We start from the raw sequence: 17,005 nt of genomic DNA, 5'->3' as shown, positions 1-17,005 counted from the left end.
ACACCTCTTCCCAAAGTTCCAGGGGAGCGTGGCCACAAGGTATGGGAAGGAAAGCGAGGGACTTGCTAAGGAGCAGATTAGGGAGAGGGGCTGCATAGTGATGGACAAAGGGTTGGTAGTGTGTGCAGGAGACCCATGGCTGGCAGCAAGCCCTGATGGTATCATTGATGACAAGCTGCTAGAAGTAAAATGCCCTATCACACTCAGTGCTTGCACATCCCTTAATGATGCACTCACTGCCACAAACCAAGACATAAGAGTGGAGGGCGGGCAGTACATTGTGAACCCAAAAGGCCCCAGAGGTTACTACAGGCAGATACAGTTAGGGATGCACTGTCTTGGGCTGAAAACATCCTGTCTTGTTATTTGGACCCCAGCACAGCACCTGGAACTTGATGTGCCTTATGACAATGGTTTTGTCTCCAAATATATGCAAAGGATACGTAGCTTTTACTTTAAACACATGCTGCCAAAAGTTGTGGATGCATTTGTAGATGGAAGACTGCAGTTGAGTGACAGCTACATGAAAATAGTCTCAAAAGCAGCTTAATAGTGCTGATCTGAAATCAGGTTTACAAGAAAAATAGTTATTTTTCTTAAAGCATAGGTTGTTCCTGCCTTTTTGAGCACCAAGCTTTTTCACTTTTTACATCAAATACATACATACATTAAAAACGGAAATCGTAGTCTACAGTACTTTATTCATCAGTCAATAAATCAGTTACTCAATAGTTGTTGGTGTTCATTACTGCATATATAATTTCATTTTATAATTACAATCCATGTGAAACATTGTGATACAACTGCAACACTACAAATATCAATGCATGTGTTTGGTATTTTAATATATTTAATAATAAAAAAAGTAATCCCATAGGTAAAAGTATCAAATTAAAGGGTTAGTTCACCCAAAAATGAAAATTCTGTAATTAATTTCTCTCCCTCATTTCGTTCCAAACCTGTAAGACCTTCGATCATCTTCAGAACACATTTTTGATGAAATCCGAGAGCTTTCTGTCCCTCCATTGACAGCCTAAGTAATTAAAAATAGCTTAATTTGTGTTCCAAAGATGAACAAAGGTCTTGCAGGTTTGGAACGACATGAGTGTTTTTATAGGTGAACTATCCCTTTAAGTTGTGGTTAAGTCCTGCTTTATTTTGGTACAAGTGGTTTCCCCAGATTTGAAAGTGCTGCACAAACAATTAATATTTTATCTATTGTGCAAAGACTGTTATCATTTCTCCGTTTGACCATACTGACTGGCAGGGTGTTCCGCAGAATTCTGAATGTCTTCAGTTTTCCTATGGCCCTTTCCACGTGGATTCCCACTCGGGACATTTTTCTAGAGTGTGTCACCTCTAATCCTGTCAATTGTTTTCTTCCCTTTGTAGAAGCTGGTACAAGAAGACGAACACATTTGGTGGCAAAATATTCAGGAAAATTGAAGCCTCGATCAGCCATTACATGGTCTCCTTGTTCAAGAAGGTCAATTAACCCTGAATTTTTTGTTATAACCTTGTCACTAGCACGACCACCCCAGACTTTTGATAAAAATGTAATACCTCCTGTTGGACTAATACCAACAAGGAACTTCACAGTATTATGTGATTTGTAGTGGGAGTATGTGACTGCCCGTGTTTGCAAACTAGTTGGCCTCTCAATGAACACTTCAGTACAGTCTATTATACATCTAACTTGTTGGAAACCTGTAGTCTTGAAGAGGGTGGGGAGATTTCTTCTGATATCTTTCCTGGATGGCCACCGGACAAGGCATTGTAACTCTTTAGCCATTACATCGAGCCATTCATGAAAGATGTTTGAGACAGTTCCACTACTCACTCTGAAGCGAAAAGCGAGGTCTTGATGAGTTAAGCCTAGACGAAGCTTCATCAGGACCACAAGAAACTGCTCAGGAAGGGTAAGTATGGTTGATGATGCGTTCCATGTTGTTGTCAGGTAACTGAGGAGGGTGAAGAACACAGAAGCAGATGGTAGACCAGTGTAAAAATGAGTGTGCTTGTCATCATTTAAAATAAAATCGGACGGACTGCCAAACATATGATCTTGTAGTCGTTTTTCTTGAGATTCCAGTTTCTTCTCCAGTGAAGCCATTTTTATTTTTAATTCAACATTTTCATTTTGTAGCTGGTCAATATCTGCCATTGACAGATCTGTACCCACAGCAGTGCATCCTTCTTCAGGGTCAGCATGGGTGACCTCTAAGGAAGGTGAATCCATAGACTCAACCACAGATGGTCTCCTCTGTCTCCTCTGGTATCGCTCCAACTTCTGTGAACCATCAATGGTGTTTTTATGAGCGAAAATTGATGGAACATAATCTGGATGGCATGGGTCCACTGATGGCGCACCTAAAATAAAGACAAACAGTGTGTGTTGACAGTATTGCACCTTGCTAAGCATCATACATGCATGATTTGCATAATCCATAACTTTTCGGGTTTCATGTGCATTTCTATGATATTGATTACAACTTATTGATTAAAAAAATATTAGTAGCCTACTAGTACAATGAAATTAGGTCAAAGTCAAATTTATTTCACAATGCACATTGTTTTAAAGCTGCTTTACAGATAAAATATATCAGTGAAAATGTAGTAAAAGTCCATATTTAGTACTTCATTTAAAGCTTCATTACAAGAGCTTTATTCAGCATTATTGTATTTATGTCCCCAGGGAACAAGCCTAAGACGACTGTTATTTGTAAATGTATGTAGGTTATTTGTAAAGCATTGATGGAAAAACATTGTGGCTCTTATGTTTGATAGATATCAGGTATCATAACGCTAGTTTAAATCATAGCTAAAGCGTATCAACTACAACATTGTCGTTGCTGTGTAAAATTAATGTATACAATGTTAGCTACGTGTGTAGTAATCAATTTAGTTAATACATAACTATTGCAGGTTTGTTACTGGTCAGCTAGCTATTATCTGTTGCTTATCATGAGTTTTTTTACCTGTAACGAAGTGAGTGCTACAGATCCTTGAATTCTTGCCTGGCTGCCAAGCCTCTCTTCGCACAGCGGTGATCCATGCTCGCCGTCTCCCTTCGTTTTTAGGAATCCGAAACATTTTTATTTTCGATAAGGTATTTGTTCCAGAGGTCAGGTTGCATCCCACAGCACAACAACCTGAGCCCAACTTCAGTCTAGTCATCACCTTAATTTTAACTGCGTTTGTAGTCGGCGCCATATTACCGACAAAGAGTATAGAAGTAACGTTACTTTGTTACCGATAAACAAACACACCGGAAGTTAACTTCGGGCCAGCACGTAACCCTGGCAACGCGCGTGCGTCCAATAAAACCGTCTATAGCAAATTTAATACAATTGTGAGTAAGCTAATAAAAATTTCTCACCTGGGCCTCAAGGAGTAGCGCATGACTGATTTCAGCATCTATGTGGTCCCTGACCTCAGCGGGATCCGCAAAAAGCATGTTTTTTTTGGACATGGCTGGACAATTGACACACAAAACAGATACACAAAATACAGGAGAGTGTGTGTGTGTGTGTGTGTGAGAGAGAGAGAGAGAGAGAGAGAGAGAGAGAGAGAGAGAGAGAGAGAGAGAGAGAGAGAATGGCTCTTAAAAGTGCCTTTGTTTGTGTTTTTTGTAAAGCTATCTTTGAAATAATCTGTAACAAAGACAAAAAAACATTAAAATGACTTTTAGAATAGTGAAATTAGTTAGATTTTAATAAAAACAATGCAGGGAATAAAGATCCACGTAACATCATGAATCTAATCGTCCGACTAACAAATCGCTCAATAAGCATTCTTGTTTAAAGTTAAATTACACTTTTTTATCCCTGATTTGGAATTTTTTGGGGGTCAAAGTGTAGCGCGTAGGCATAGACATTTTTTTTTTTAAAAATGCTAAAAATTTAAAAATGACTTGACACCCTTTCAGAAACTCCAGCAATCAGACTCAAACGCTCGACCAAACCTGATTAAACGCGCGCAATCAGAGCTAACGTTAGCACCTCCAGATAACATGAGACAAAACTGAATCTGATACAACATTTACATAATTGCAAGAGCATAACAGACATAAATTAATTTTCATGATGCAACCGACACTAATGTCAAGAAATATTTAGGTAATGAGCAACTTTGTTTGGTGCTTCGAAGAAAATAACAATACAAATTACACAGCCAGAGATAGCACATACCGACCTGTAGAATGTGAACGTCGCAATGACTGCAAAAAGGCGCAATTCTGAGGTGTATCCTGCAGAGGATATGACGTCTCGCCGCAATGGCAACATCATCTTAATATTACTATTACTAATTATTATTTATTTTTATTTTATCTCTGCAATTGTTGACTATGTGTTGTTTGGATAGGCATATCTGAACAGTTTCAAGATGGCAAAATTATTAGGAGTTTCGTTTCGGTCCACCTATTCAGATGATTTTTTTTTTTTTTTTTTTTTTTTTACAAAAGGAGACATAATATCGGCTTAATAATAACATTTAATTGTGTAACCCAAAGTGGTGTAAACTACGCCTACTTGTTGTATTCATTCTGTGACAAGGTAGATAAGGCTCACATTTAGGATTATTAAACAAAGATATTTTTTTCTGATTTTCTGGGTTTTCTGATACATAAGTCCTAAAATCATTCAACAATTAATAGCGTGTCCCTGGCCCATTCCGTTCCCTCATGGAAAAAATCCATAATTGTCTAAAACCTCATCACATTGACCATGCTTTGCTCTCGAACTATGTGTCTGCCCACACAGTTTCTGAACATACAACATATACATGTTTGGTTAGTTGTGAGGGGTCTCAAAGTGAAAAATGTGCATCCAATCATGTTTGTTTTACTTTATGATGATATGTGTAAGTGAGATTTGCTTTTAATAATTAAAATTGTCTTTACATGGTAAGTTCAACAAGTCATGGAACACACCCTCTGTGGAAGATAAGATATAGGCCTACTTTATTCTCTAATTCAAAAAAGGTTACAGAAATTTGTCTTTGACAGGGATCCACTCACATTTAGAAAACATGTGGCATAATTAAATACATGGGGGTGTTGAGGTAGCAGCTGACTGAGCAGTGTTCAGGATGGCTATTGCAGAGGGGATTAATTATTTTAGACATTTTTGCGGTCCATGTATGTCATATCGTCGACCTGACGGTAGTAGGAAGGAATGAAGGGGGGGTGAGGGGTCCTCTGTGATTAGGTTGACTTTCCTAATCACTGTACATTTCTGATAGAGGTAGTTTGGAGGAGTCAATTATTATATCAATCTGATTTACTATGCGGGAGAATCTTGTTTTGTGTTTGATGAGTTGGTTGTATAAGGGGGAAATATTGAAGGTGATAACTGATGAGGGAGTGGTAAACCAAAGCTTGTCCTTTCTGACCAGAAAACTTCTGAGTTTCCTGAGCAGGTGAAGTCATTGCGCCATGTATTTGTACGTTGCGTCTGTGTGTGATAAGGACAGGGACCTGCACCTGTTTCACTGGCTGACCTTTGATACTGAGTGGATGGAACAGGGGTGATGTCTTGTCTCTGCATCCACAGCATACCTCTTTGTAATGTTGAGCCCCAAGGAGAGCTTAACAAATGTCCAGATCAAAATGGCCATAGGTGCCATATCACATCTTTGCATTAGCCTATATTACTATAACCACGAGAACCAACCTGGGAGGCTGCTTGACACGCATAAATACACACACACACACACACACACACACACACACACACACACACACACACACACACACACACACACACTCACACTCAGTTCACTCTAAATTATCAACTCCAGGACTCAGTCTATTTGTGTCTTTTTGTGTCAGACTTGTGTTTTTTGTGCTACCTCAGGAGGAGGTGTAGATTGGGAGTGAGGAGGGCAATTATTTTTTGAGCACACTTTTATTAGCCTGATGTTGTCATACTCAAAATTGCACAGTTGCATTTTTAGCTCTGAAACAAACCATTTAGTATTTTTTCTGTTCTGAACCGCCCTGGTTCACGCATAGTTGCTCCTCAACGAAGCAATGCAGACAAAAACTGCCCGACCTCAAATGTTGTGGGTGAGCCTAAGTTTGGCTGGCTCCCAGGCTACTCTTTTATTGGATTTGATTGAAATTCTTGCATCTTTTTAAATTCATTGCAGTCATCTGATCTTCTTTGGGAGGCCAGTGAGCACAGTATCCTAGGCCTAGTCAAGCTTGGAGAATAAGAACATCTTATTATAAGCCTATAACTCATCTTATGTGTCTCGATCAGATATCACCTTTACACAATGGCTGAGACAGCCTAATTTGTGATGCAATAGTGTCATAAAAGAGGGGTAAACATGAACTCTTTTGTCAGCAGTGGAGATTTCTTTAAGATTGCAAGGAAAACTCGGCGTCCCCTTTAATGTAAAAAATAAATAAATGGTCAAATATGTAGCCGTCTATTGTGTTAACATTGTATTGACTAAAAATGCGTTAGAAAACGTTATTCTCAAAGACAAGTTAATTCAGAATCAGCAAAATTCAGCAGGTCGCGACGGGATTTCCTTCTCATACATTTCCCGCAGCTACAGTGTGCATCCCTGTTGAAGCCCAGCTTCCATTGACTTCAATGGGGCTGCTTTGTACAGTTTTTTTTTCCCAGCGCTTCGAAACTAGACGGTCATCATTAGATAAACGCTGTGATTACCGTATGTTCCTCCCACGCCACGGACATGTACCGTTGGGGGTGAATGAGGAGTGGGCTGGTTGGAGGGTCTATGCTGCATCTCCTTTTGATTGACAGCGATTTCATTCCATAAAAAGTCGCTGATGCTGAAGCTCTGTCCCATCGCGGATTTTTCAAGATATAGTCGAAAAACAAACTGCTGCTACCTATTTCTTGGTATTTGCTTGTCGAAATTGTTACTTATACTTAATTAAAACAATACTTGTTACTTATACTTAATTAAAACAATAATTATTAAACTAATCAATTATTATTAGTAGTAGTAGTAATATACTTTATTATATAATTATTTATACCTTTATTATTATTACATTTATACAATTTAACTCTGCTGGTCATTGAGAGGACACTGGTCAAGTCACTGGAAAAGACACCTAGTTGGTAAGACAGGGTCACAGACCATTTTCATGGAAAGGAATGTTGAGCAGAATTTACATATAAATGGACAATTTTTATGATGTAGGCCGAAAATGAGCTTCCACTCTTTGAAAGACCAGCAACTGCCACTGGTGTGCCACCACCTCTCCCCAGCACACAAATCAGCTTAAACAGCATCATGCTAGGATAGGTGCAAGGTTCAAAATTGTGATGTCATTTCAGTATTAGCATGTTTTTTACTTAGAAATTAAGATTGCAAAAGAAAAATACTCAGCATAACATTTTGTCGATTTTATTTTATTAGAGAGAAATAGAAATAGAAACAGAAATAGAAATAGAAAGAATGAGTGAGTGAGTGAGTGAGTGAGTGAGTGAGTGAGTGAGTGAGTGAGTGAGTGAGTGTGTCAGGCAGCTTCCCAGGTTGGAGGCCAGGATTTCCCGCTAGGAAAAAAAGGGTAAGGGATGATTAGTAAAAAAGTCAATAATGAATAATCACTTGATAATCAAAGCTGTAATCTTTACATTGTAACCTTTTTTCCAGTTTGATTTGTAATTGTAGTGGAGGGACATTTAGATTAACCAATGTCATAATAATACCAATTAAAAACACTATGATGAATTTGTATATGAAATGGCACCAATGATGACAAAATTTGGTGTATTTTGAAAAAAAGAAAATGGTGTTTAGTTAGCAAGGTGACAGCTGGTCAAGCATAATTCGAAAAAAAGTATACACAATCTAACGACTAATCAAAGATCTGAATAATCCACAGTATGGAAATATAAAAACTAGCACCTGACACTCTGAATTTACAAAATGTTACAGCATCAACATTTCAAATAACCATATTTACTACTTCAGAATACATTTCTGCATCAACAATAGTTAATAACTTACAATCACTCCAGACAACACTCTTCACCAATTTCCAAACGCATACTGTGCACATCCAATAAGGAAGCACGTATAAAGTTGTGTTACAATATATAGACTGAGTTGTTCTCTACAGTATCTCACAGAAGTGAGTACACCCCGCACAGTTTAGTAAATATTTTAATTTCTCTTGTCATGGGACAACCCTGAATAAATGACACTTTGCTACAATGTAAAGTAGTCAGTGTACAACTTGTATAACAGTGTAAATTTACTGTCCCCTCAAAATAACAACACAAAGCCATTAAAGTCTGAACGGCTGGCAACAAAAGTGAGTATACCCCGAAGTGTCCAAAGAAAAGCTAAATTAAAAAATGTTAAAAAAATGTGAGGGGTGCACTCACTTCTGTGCGATACTTTATGTGTGTACATGTAGCCTATAGTATGTAATTGTTGTAAGTTATGTTTATGTCTGCTGAAAAAACGTAATTTTGTGGATAATTGTATCTGGTGTGGAAGACAACCAACACACCACAGTTTGCAGGGGAGCCAATCAATCAGCTTCTCCATCTTCCCCTGGGAAGGCAAACAAAGACATATAAAATCGGTGCCTTGCTTAAGATAAACATTGCTCTCAACTTTACATTTCATTTAGTTACACTTAAAGGTAGTATTAGCCATTCAGAGCGTTTTGTAAACATATAACACTTTTTGTAATGTTCAGCTAATCTCCTCATTTTCCACTCACTTCCCATTCCCATTATGAGCTGAAAAACATTCCAGTCATTTTACGCAGCTCAGTCACCATAAATTAGAGCATAACAGGGGTGGTGATGATGGCCCAGTGGATAAGACACATGCCTTTGGTGTGAGAGACCGGGGTTCAAATCCACTGTGAGACACCAATGTGTCCCTGAGCAAGACACTTAACCCCTAGTTGCTCCAGAGGCGTGAGACCTCTGACATATATAGCAATTGTAAGTCTATTACATAAAGCGTCAGCTAAATTAATAAATGTAAAATGTAAATAACTGCAGGAAAACATTCTGGGGTTGGTAGAATCTCTAACAAAACATGGCTTGATTTTGTTCACCCTGAGAGTACTGAATGTGGGGGTGAGTTATCTCTGGTGTCTTATCGAGTGTGACAAGAGAAATTTTTAACATAAACACCAACATAAACAAATACAATATCTGGTAGGATCACTGGTACAAATTTTAAATTACTGCCATTAGTGACAATATCAATTAAAACAAGTGATCAATCAGTATTGGTAAATCACCCATTGTTTTCTTTGCAATTGTATTATGTATGGGAATACCTTTCTCTTTCTTGTTTTTAACACGCATCTATATGCGTGCACCTCTTGGCTGTTGTGGGGACAATCCATTTCTTTTTTAGAAACTGTTTAGAAACATAAGCAAATAGTGAAATGTTAATCCAAATGTTAACATACAAAAAAGAAAACAAAAGTACATCATATAACTTATTGTAAAACAGTCCACAGATTAGAAGTATTTGCTGTGACCTGTAACTCAGTAAAGAGGGAGGGGTATATTTGACATCACACATATTGATATTATGCGTACAATTCACATGTAAATTAAGTACATCAATAATGTTAATGTCATAACGGAGACCTGCATAGCAAATTAAATAGCAAACGTAATGGGAATAAAGTTAAATATGGCAGAATATCAGCTTTGAGTTTATTAGGTACACCTTTTGTCCTTTGACGTCTTTTGTAATTTTTTTCCCCCTCATTGGTGTCGGTGGCAGGGCTGGTTGGCAGAGGAGCTTCCACTAAAGTTTAGACACAGAATATACAATATGCAAGAAGGTCAGATATAGACGTGTGGCTGCTCAAGCTCATTCTACAAAAAATTAAAAGAAGGCACGAAAAGTTGAAGAGCAAATTACTAGGCTAAGCACACAAAATTTTGGTGCGATCATTGCCACTTGGTGGGACTTTGGGTTACCTTGCTGGTGCCGAGCAGTCTGTTGTCAGATGTAGCATTGGCCTATGCCTTATCAATGGGGACCCTTTCCTAGATTTTTCTGTTCCGGCACCTGTTGTTCTAGTTATTTATGACTATCTTTCTGTATAACACTGGTCGGACCTTTTGGTTCGTTGAGAAGATGATTCGGCGTACGAGGTAGGACGTAGCGTAGGAAACGTCACGACGGTTCCTACGTTACGTTCGCCGACTTCAATCACCCGTGAACGTACGTAGCGTAAGAACCGCCGCGACGATCGTTGCCAGAAGTCAGATATTTTCATTTATAAAGTTTTAAATATGTATATTTTTACGACAATACCGCACGGATTACCCTCAGAAGGCCTTCGTTTATCACCCTGGAGCCGGATGGATTACTTTTGTGAAGGATTTATGCACATTTTTGGGACTTGAAGGAGCTGGACCCCATGTCTTCACATTATATCCACTGAAGGGTCTAAGACTTTTTCTAAAATTACTGAAAATGTGTTCGTCTGAAACAAGATTGACATATGCATCTCGAACGGCTTGAGGGTGAGTAATGCATGGTTTATATATCATTTTTGGCCGAACTATCCCTTTAAGGCGGAAGAGAAGGTTATGTGCGGTCCACTCTGCTGCTTCTCTTGAGCTGCGCCAGAGCGATCTCACGCCACAGCGGCAAAACGGTAATTGTGTTTTTGAATTTCGTAAGAAAATGAACCTAATTTAAAATCAGAGACTTTGTTTCATATCAATAATAACAAAGCACAAAGATTATTGCAATTTATTGTATGGGATGCGCAAAACAATGCCTTGTCACCATGCCCTGAAGAAGGCTCCATGCCGCTATGCGTGGGCTTTTTAAATTTGTCCGTTTAGGACATGTCATTTTTTCAATAAAGAAATTTTAATTAAGGAGTGCCTCGGGGTCATCAGAGATTTCTTTCTCTACTGTCTCCTAGATGCGCAAAACAATGTTCCATTCATTCATCAACTGAAAACAGGATGACAAATCGATTCTTGGGATTTTAGAAACAATATTTTTCTTAAAAATGAGAATCGATTAAAATTGATAAATCAATAATTTTTACCCAGGCGTAAATAACATACTACAATAATGATAATAATAAGCTGGTAAAGAACACTGTCATAAAAATATGAAAGATAACGATAAAGCTATACTAAGCACACCTTGTTGAGGTGGTGGATCTTGAATGGTCTCCAAATTTAAAACGACAATGGTCTCCTCTTCTGGATCACGTTGCAGATTTCCGGTTGCTGAAGGGTCCGTCGGCACTGTCTTTCCTGAAAGAATACAAGGAACACAAAGAATATACTTAGTTTTTAAAAATTTTCTGAATTTGGATTGTTTAAAGATGTTATAATGTATAGAAAATGTGGAATCACCTTGAACTATCATGCTGTAGATAGTGTTCATGTTGTTTAGGCATATCTTTTCCCCTGAACTTAATTTGAGCCCCTCCGGCAGCAGCGTCTTGACTTTTTTGTTTGGGTACTCAAGAAAAAGCATGGGCCTCCAGCCCACTGCATTCAGCTTCTCAATCTGAAAGAAAAAACATACTCTAAAAACAATAATAAGGGCTTTATGTCTACGTTAAACTGTGCTAGTGTTATGTGTAACAGACACCAGCTCCACAACAGTATGTTTCAGATGCAACTCAGATGCACACTTTTTAACTTATGGAAGAGCTGATGTATACATACAGTAAGCTGATATACATATATAACAGATGATACATTGGGGATGTGGGGAAGGTGTGTGTATATGTGGGTGGGTTTGGTGTGCCTGTCTACATCATGTGCATGATGCATGCATGAACATCTAAGTACAGTAGCATAGTAGGGGTATTACTCTTATCTGGCTTAGACTGTTCTACAGATGATTGCATGATTGAATTGAAACTATAAGCCTCCAAGAGCATCTTCATGTAAAGATCCCTACTAAGAGAAGGTTAAAAGTTTTTGGTCTACCACACATCGCATTAACTTACACACAACTCACATCATATTCTGTGCAATGAGAGAATCTCACTCAGTAATGTGGTCGGATGGTAGCAGCATGTCTTGGTTGAGGGCCCAGTCAGTGCTTCCCTACAGCTGAATACACGTGGTCAAACTGGAGCCGCTCCCACCACACCAAACTGATTGACACAGCCCTCAACAATAGAGGGAATGCGCGTGACGTCACCGTCGGCCGGAGTGCCTGCAGTTACTATGGTTACTAAACAGTGAGTGGCAAAAAGACTGAGCGGCTGTATATGTTTTCAGCACGAATGCCGCGAAAAACAAACACAACACATATAAAGTGGGAAAGAGCTTTGCGATTGACTGTACAATAGATTTGACAAAACATCGGAGGTATATTTTTACAGACTGCTATAGAAAGAGGAGCAAATGGATCGCTGCAATTCACAGAAACAACTGGACTCCAGTCAGCGAAAGGTGGATTTGCGGTTTTCATTTTGTGTCAATATGCTGAATTTAGGAGTAAAACCATACCCATATATTTTGTACGGTTATATACATTAACAACTCATCAATTATATATTTATCATTGCATATTCTGCATTATTGGATGTTTTTTTTTTAATAAACAATGACCAAAAAAACTTATAAAGTTTAGGGCTGGACGATATGATATATATATAGGCTATATATAACACTGATATAAGTGATCACCCGGATACCTACCTATATTATATTTATATAAAGCGTTCACAGGCTTGCTTTGTGTTTAGGTCTATATTGCTTTTATTTCCCCGCGGTGAAATCAGGCAAAAATAAATGTCAGGCAACACGATTCCTGGCTGCATGTCAATATCCATGGATCACTCGATCTTTAGTGAGGAACACTTGAGTCCAACATTTAGTTTAAATTGATAAAATTGTTAGATTTATTCGCATTACCGCAGTTTCCCCTATTAAATCCAGTCACGCAGCAGATCTTTTGCCACTCGGTCAGGCTGAGGGGGTTGTTCCGGCGGGAAAGTGACGTCAATGCATTCCCTCTATACCTGCCGCATTATCACGGTATGCATAAAGACAACGCCAGGCCCGTGCCTCTACAACTAGCTGGCATTGCTCCCTCCCATCCCCGCTCCCCACATGCCACATAAGATGCAGCCCAAGACAGCACAGGAGAGCACACGAGATTGACACCTGGCATCCCCTTCATGGACCGACAGCACCTCCACCACGATTGAAATCCAGATCCAGTTTCCTGCAGACAGTCCCACCTCCAGACAACCAAAGAAACAGCATGGACAACATCTGGAAAGATAATGGAACCAGCTACATACACAAGCCCAGGACTGGATGGAGAGAGGAATCACTCCTACTGAATGTCCCACCAGGGTGGCTAACCTGGAAGACCCTCAACAGACTACGAGTGGAACAGGAGAGGTGCAAAGCACTTATGAAAGCACGGGACCACCAGACAGAAGACACATGCAGCTGTGAAGCTGTACAGACAATGACCCACCCCCAGCACCAAGCTGAAATGACCCCATCAGCTGTGACCAGATAGTGACAGAATGACATCTAAGGTTGCAACAGACTCGAAGAAGAAGAAGAACACGCAAGTGAACGCTATGTACTTACATAATTGGGCATGAACCACTCAGTAGGGAAGAGTAAACTGTGGATGATATGGAGAGCTCTGACGTGTGTTACAGAACTGCGGGCTATCACCTACTGTAGGTGAACCTGGCGGTTTCTTGCCTGTTTCTTTACACTTTTCCAATTATAATAGTTTAAAGTTAAGATGCTGAAACTGATCAATCAATCGCCTTTATTAAAAGTTTCATACAATGTGCAACTGAAAATATGTGCTAACCTGACGTGCTAATCAACTCATGGTCTATGTGAGTACATCTATAGCATAAGTACAATAGAAAAATAGTCGGTTATAATGTAACATACCACCTGTGTCACCACCTGGACCAAGGTAATTTTGAAGACACATTAGTACCAGGGTTCTAAATTAACACCCGCCAACCCGCCAAATGCGGGTTAAAATTCATTTTGGCGGGTGTTAATAAAAACTTACTAGCCAATTTGGCCGGTGATGCATAAGGCTCTGTTCTCGGTCATTTATCCCCCTGGCAGTACTTCCTACATTTCCCATGAACACTGTGCCGTAATGCTACGTGATGACGTTTCATACGCCCATTGGCTGCGCGTAGAACCAGCGCGAGAAATGATCATGGAAATTGGAAACGAACGGAGCGTACGCGTCCTTCCACCAGAAAACACAAGGGAGATGAAGAACGAGCCAGAGCAGGGAGCATAGACTGAAAGAGGAAGAAGCTAGTAAAGTAAAGTAAAAAGTTAAGATTAAACTAAATGCGGCGGTGGTTGGGACAGACGGCCTGGGTTTAAATTTAAATGTCGTTTAACGAGAGATACGTTATTTTTTTTAAGTTTAAGGTTTTTATCATTATTTCTGAACAAGCTTATACATTAGGCAATATACACAACAAGCTTACTATATATCTTAAGGTTTTCTTTTAGTTGAAAACATTAAAAAACAAAAAATATTAACAACAAAAGCATTTAAGCTCAAGCAGCGCAAACGAGGGAAAAACGCAAAAGAAAAAAAGAAGAGCAGACTGCGCAATATAAACGATAATCATATGCTGATAATCATATGCTGATTCGAGTATAGCTACGTTCTGTAAGGTTACTATCTTACAGAACGTAGCTATACTCGAGTCAGCATATGATTATCGTGTTTATATTGTTTCAAGTTCATGTTGAGAAAAACAATAATATCCACATGCTCGAGTGAGAAAACGCGCTGCTGACACAGACGTTGCAGAGACACGTGTGTGTGTGCAAAGTGAAGTAACAGCATGCATTTTTCTGTTCTTAAACCTGTCTCCTGCCTAACCTGCCTAACCCTCGACGTATGTCTCAAAATCATTTTGCTACCAGAAGATATCGGTACAGCTGCTGACCTGCAGTCGTTAATGCAGTGATGGACAGCTGCTTCCTCAGTCGACTGCTGTTTCTTTGGATTTCATGTGATTTCTCATTGTGGTGGTGATATTATGATAACTCAGTTTAATTAATAATTGATTAAACGTAATTCTATTTTGTAATAGGCTATCATTTTCATCAAAGTAATTCCAAACTTCGCGAGGCAGACAACGACATTATGCGATCAAATACAATCCACTTGTTAAACGCTCCACCCAGTACATTTAATTATAACTGCGAAAAAAAAATTGAATAGTATTTTATTTTTTTAATAATAATTACAGATCGAAAATTCGAATATTCGTGCACATCCCTAATAGATAGATAGATAGATCCCAAACTTGAAATGAAATGTTTGCACTTTCTGTGTTGTATTGTACTTTATATGTGTTTTTCATGCCAACAATGTTAATAAAATGATCAAATGCATTCAGTGGCACTCATAATTTCTCTTATTTTCACCGGAAAAAATTTGGCTAGTGGAAATTCTAAATGGCTGGTAACTTTACAAAGTTACCAGCCATGTTGGCTGGTGATCAAAAAAGTTAATTTAGAACCCTGATTAGTACTATGGTAATGTAGCACAAGTTACTTACCAAAATCACGGCATCATCCATTAAATGAGATGTTATATGATTTTTCTTTTTCTTGGACACCCAAGACTCCTTCTCCATCTGGAATTTTTCCTTTTTTTTTTCAGCCTTAGATGTTGCGGCTGTGCTGCCTTGCACATGGGGCAGACCTTGCATCCATTAAATATTTGTTCTTGGCATGCAGGGCACGACTTCTTCAACCCTCCACCAGGCATGCTTTTGTTATTCTGTAAACCATACAAAAGAAAAGGATGATTAGAATAACCACTGTATAAAAATATAAATTCCTTAACTGCGAGAGTTGTGAAGGTTTCCATAAAACACTTTCAGTCTTTCCACTACATTTATCTTACAATTATCATGTAATAGACAAAATTACAGCTATGTCGCGACTGATATGTGGGTATCTAGCATAACACTATGTGACCTGCTGTTCCTACAGCAAAAATGCAAATCATACATCATTATAATGAAACAAAATACAAGACTGTCTTTAAATAACCTAAACTTGTGCTGTGTAGAAAATAAAAATCTTGGGATACTTACTGTATGAAATATGAGTTGAGTTATGGTATGAGTAAGTATGAGTGAGTGAATGTGTGTGAGAGTGTGTGTGTGTGTGTGTGTGTGTGTGAGAGAGAGAGAGAGAGAGAGAGAGAGAGAGAGAAACAAGAAAGAGACAAAAATAGATAAATATGAAAAATGTGAAAGAATGGCTCTTTGGTAAAGCTGTCTTGTATCTGTAACAGACAGAAAATATTATTAGAATAACCATTAGAACAAACATTTCTACATGCATATTTCATACATGAAATTCACATTTCATTTCTACATGAAATTCATTCACGACATGAATCTAATTTTCTTGTGAACCGACAAATTGCTTCATAAACAGTCTTGTTCTGTAGTACACCAGAATGAGTGAAGCACAAGGGTGAACTTCCCAAAGAAGGAAGGGCAGTAAAACTGATTGGCAATACTGTGGTTGAGAATGCCATCTGGCCACATCAACATGCCTAAGTCTTTGATGCAATCAACCTGTTTCTGGGCTGTGTTTTTTTTTACCCTTTTGTGTTTTTTTTTCTTCTTTAACTAATCTTTTACATGTTCTATTGCTTAAGTCAAAATCGAAATATTGTGAGCCCCTTGGAATTATTTGGTTTTCTGTTTGTGTTGCTCTTGAAATGATATTAACTAAATCACTAGCAGCCTATTGGCAAATAAAATTATGCTGACACAAAAGGTCTGTCTGTGAGTATGTGGGTGTCCGTCGCATATAACTGACCACTCATCGCATTGACCCAAGATTTTAGCTGTGGCTTGCAGGGCACGGGGATGTCCTCGATTTTACAAGCTACCAGTACCAGTACTAGGCCTACAGTAACACATAGAGGAACGCGGTGCAATGCATTTCAACACATAGCCTATATTTAAAAATATATATAGGCCTGTATA

The 17,005-nt window shown here is 38.6% G+C and overlaps 1 protein-coding gene across 1 annotated transcript; it reads right to left on the bottom strand.

The window, feature by feature from the left end:
- Nucleotides 1-7,373: 7,373 nt before the first annotated feature.
- Nucleotides 7,374-15,777, bottom strand: LOC143718509 (uncharacterized). Its single transcript, XM_077209550.1, has 7 exons — nucleotides 15,554-15,777; nucleotides 11,364-11,520; nucleotides 11,148-11,261; nucleotides 9,700-9,780; nucleotides 9,299-9,381; nucleotides 8,510-8,553; nucleotides 7,374-7,544 (listed from the first exon to the last, which is right to left on the bottom strand). The coding sequence occupies exons 1-7, from the start codon at nucleotides 15,704-15,706 to the stop codon at nucleotides 7,508-7,510; spliced, it is 669 nt and encodes a 222-aa protein (XP_077065665.1). The 5' UTR covers nucleotides 15,707-15,777; the 3' UTR covers nucleotides 7,374-7,507.
- Nucleotides 15,778-17,005: the final 1,228 nt, after the last annotated feature.

This window comes from Siphateles boraxobius, unplaced genomic scaffold (assembly GCF_051911475.1).
Source record: "Siphateles boraxobius isolate OS27281-9 unplaced genomic scaffold, OSU_SipBor_1 61, whole genome shotgun sequence".
Taxonomy (NCBI): domain Eukaryota; kingdom Metazoa; phylum Chordata; class Actinopteri; order Cypriniformes; family Leuciscidae; genus Siphateles; species Siphateles boraxobius.
The sequence above is the reverse complement of the archived record's forward strand: the minus strand, read 5'-3'. Positions and strand labels throughout refer to the sequence as shown.

Bases quoted from the DNA above. Each gene is read 5' to 3' on its own strand.
- LOC143718509 (XM_077209550.1), bottom strand. From the start codon at position 15,706: ATGCAAGGTCTGCCCCATGTGCAAGGCAGCACAGCCGCAACATCTAAG. The intron at 9,781-11,147 runs GTGTGCTTAGTA...TCTAAACTTTAG, and splicing joins AGATCCACCACCTCAACAAG to TGGAAGCTCCTCTGCCAACC. The intron at 9,382-9,699 runs GTGTACCTAATA...GTTTCTAAACAG, and splicing joins AAGACGTCAAAGGACAAAAG to TTTCTAAAAAAGAAATGGAT.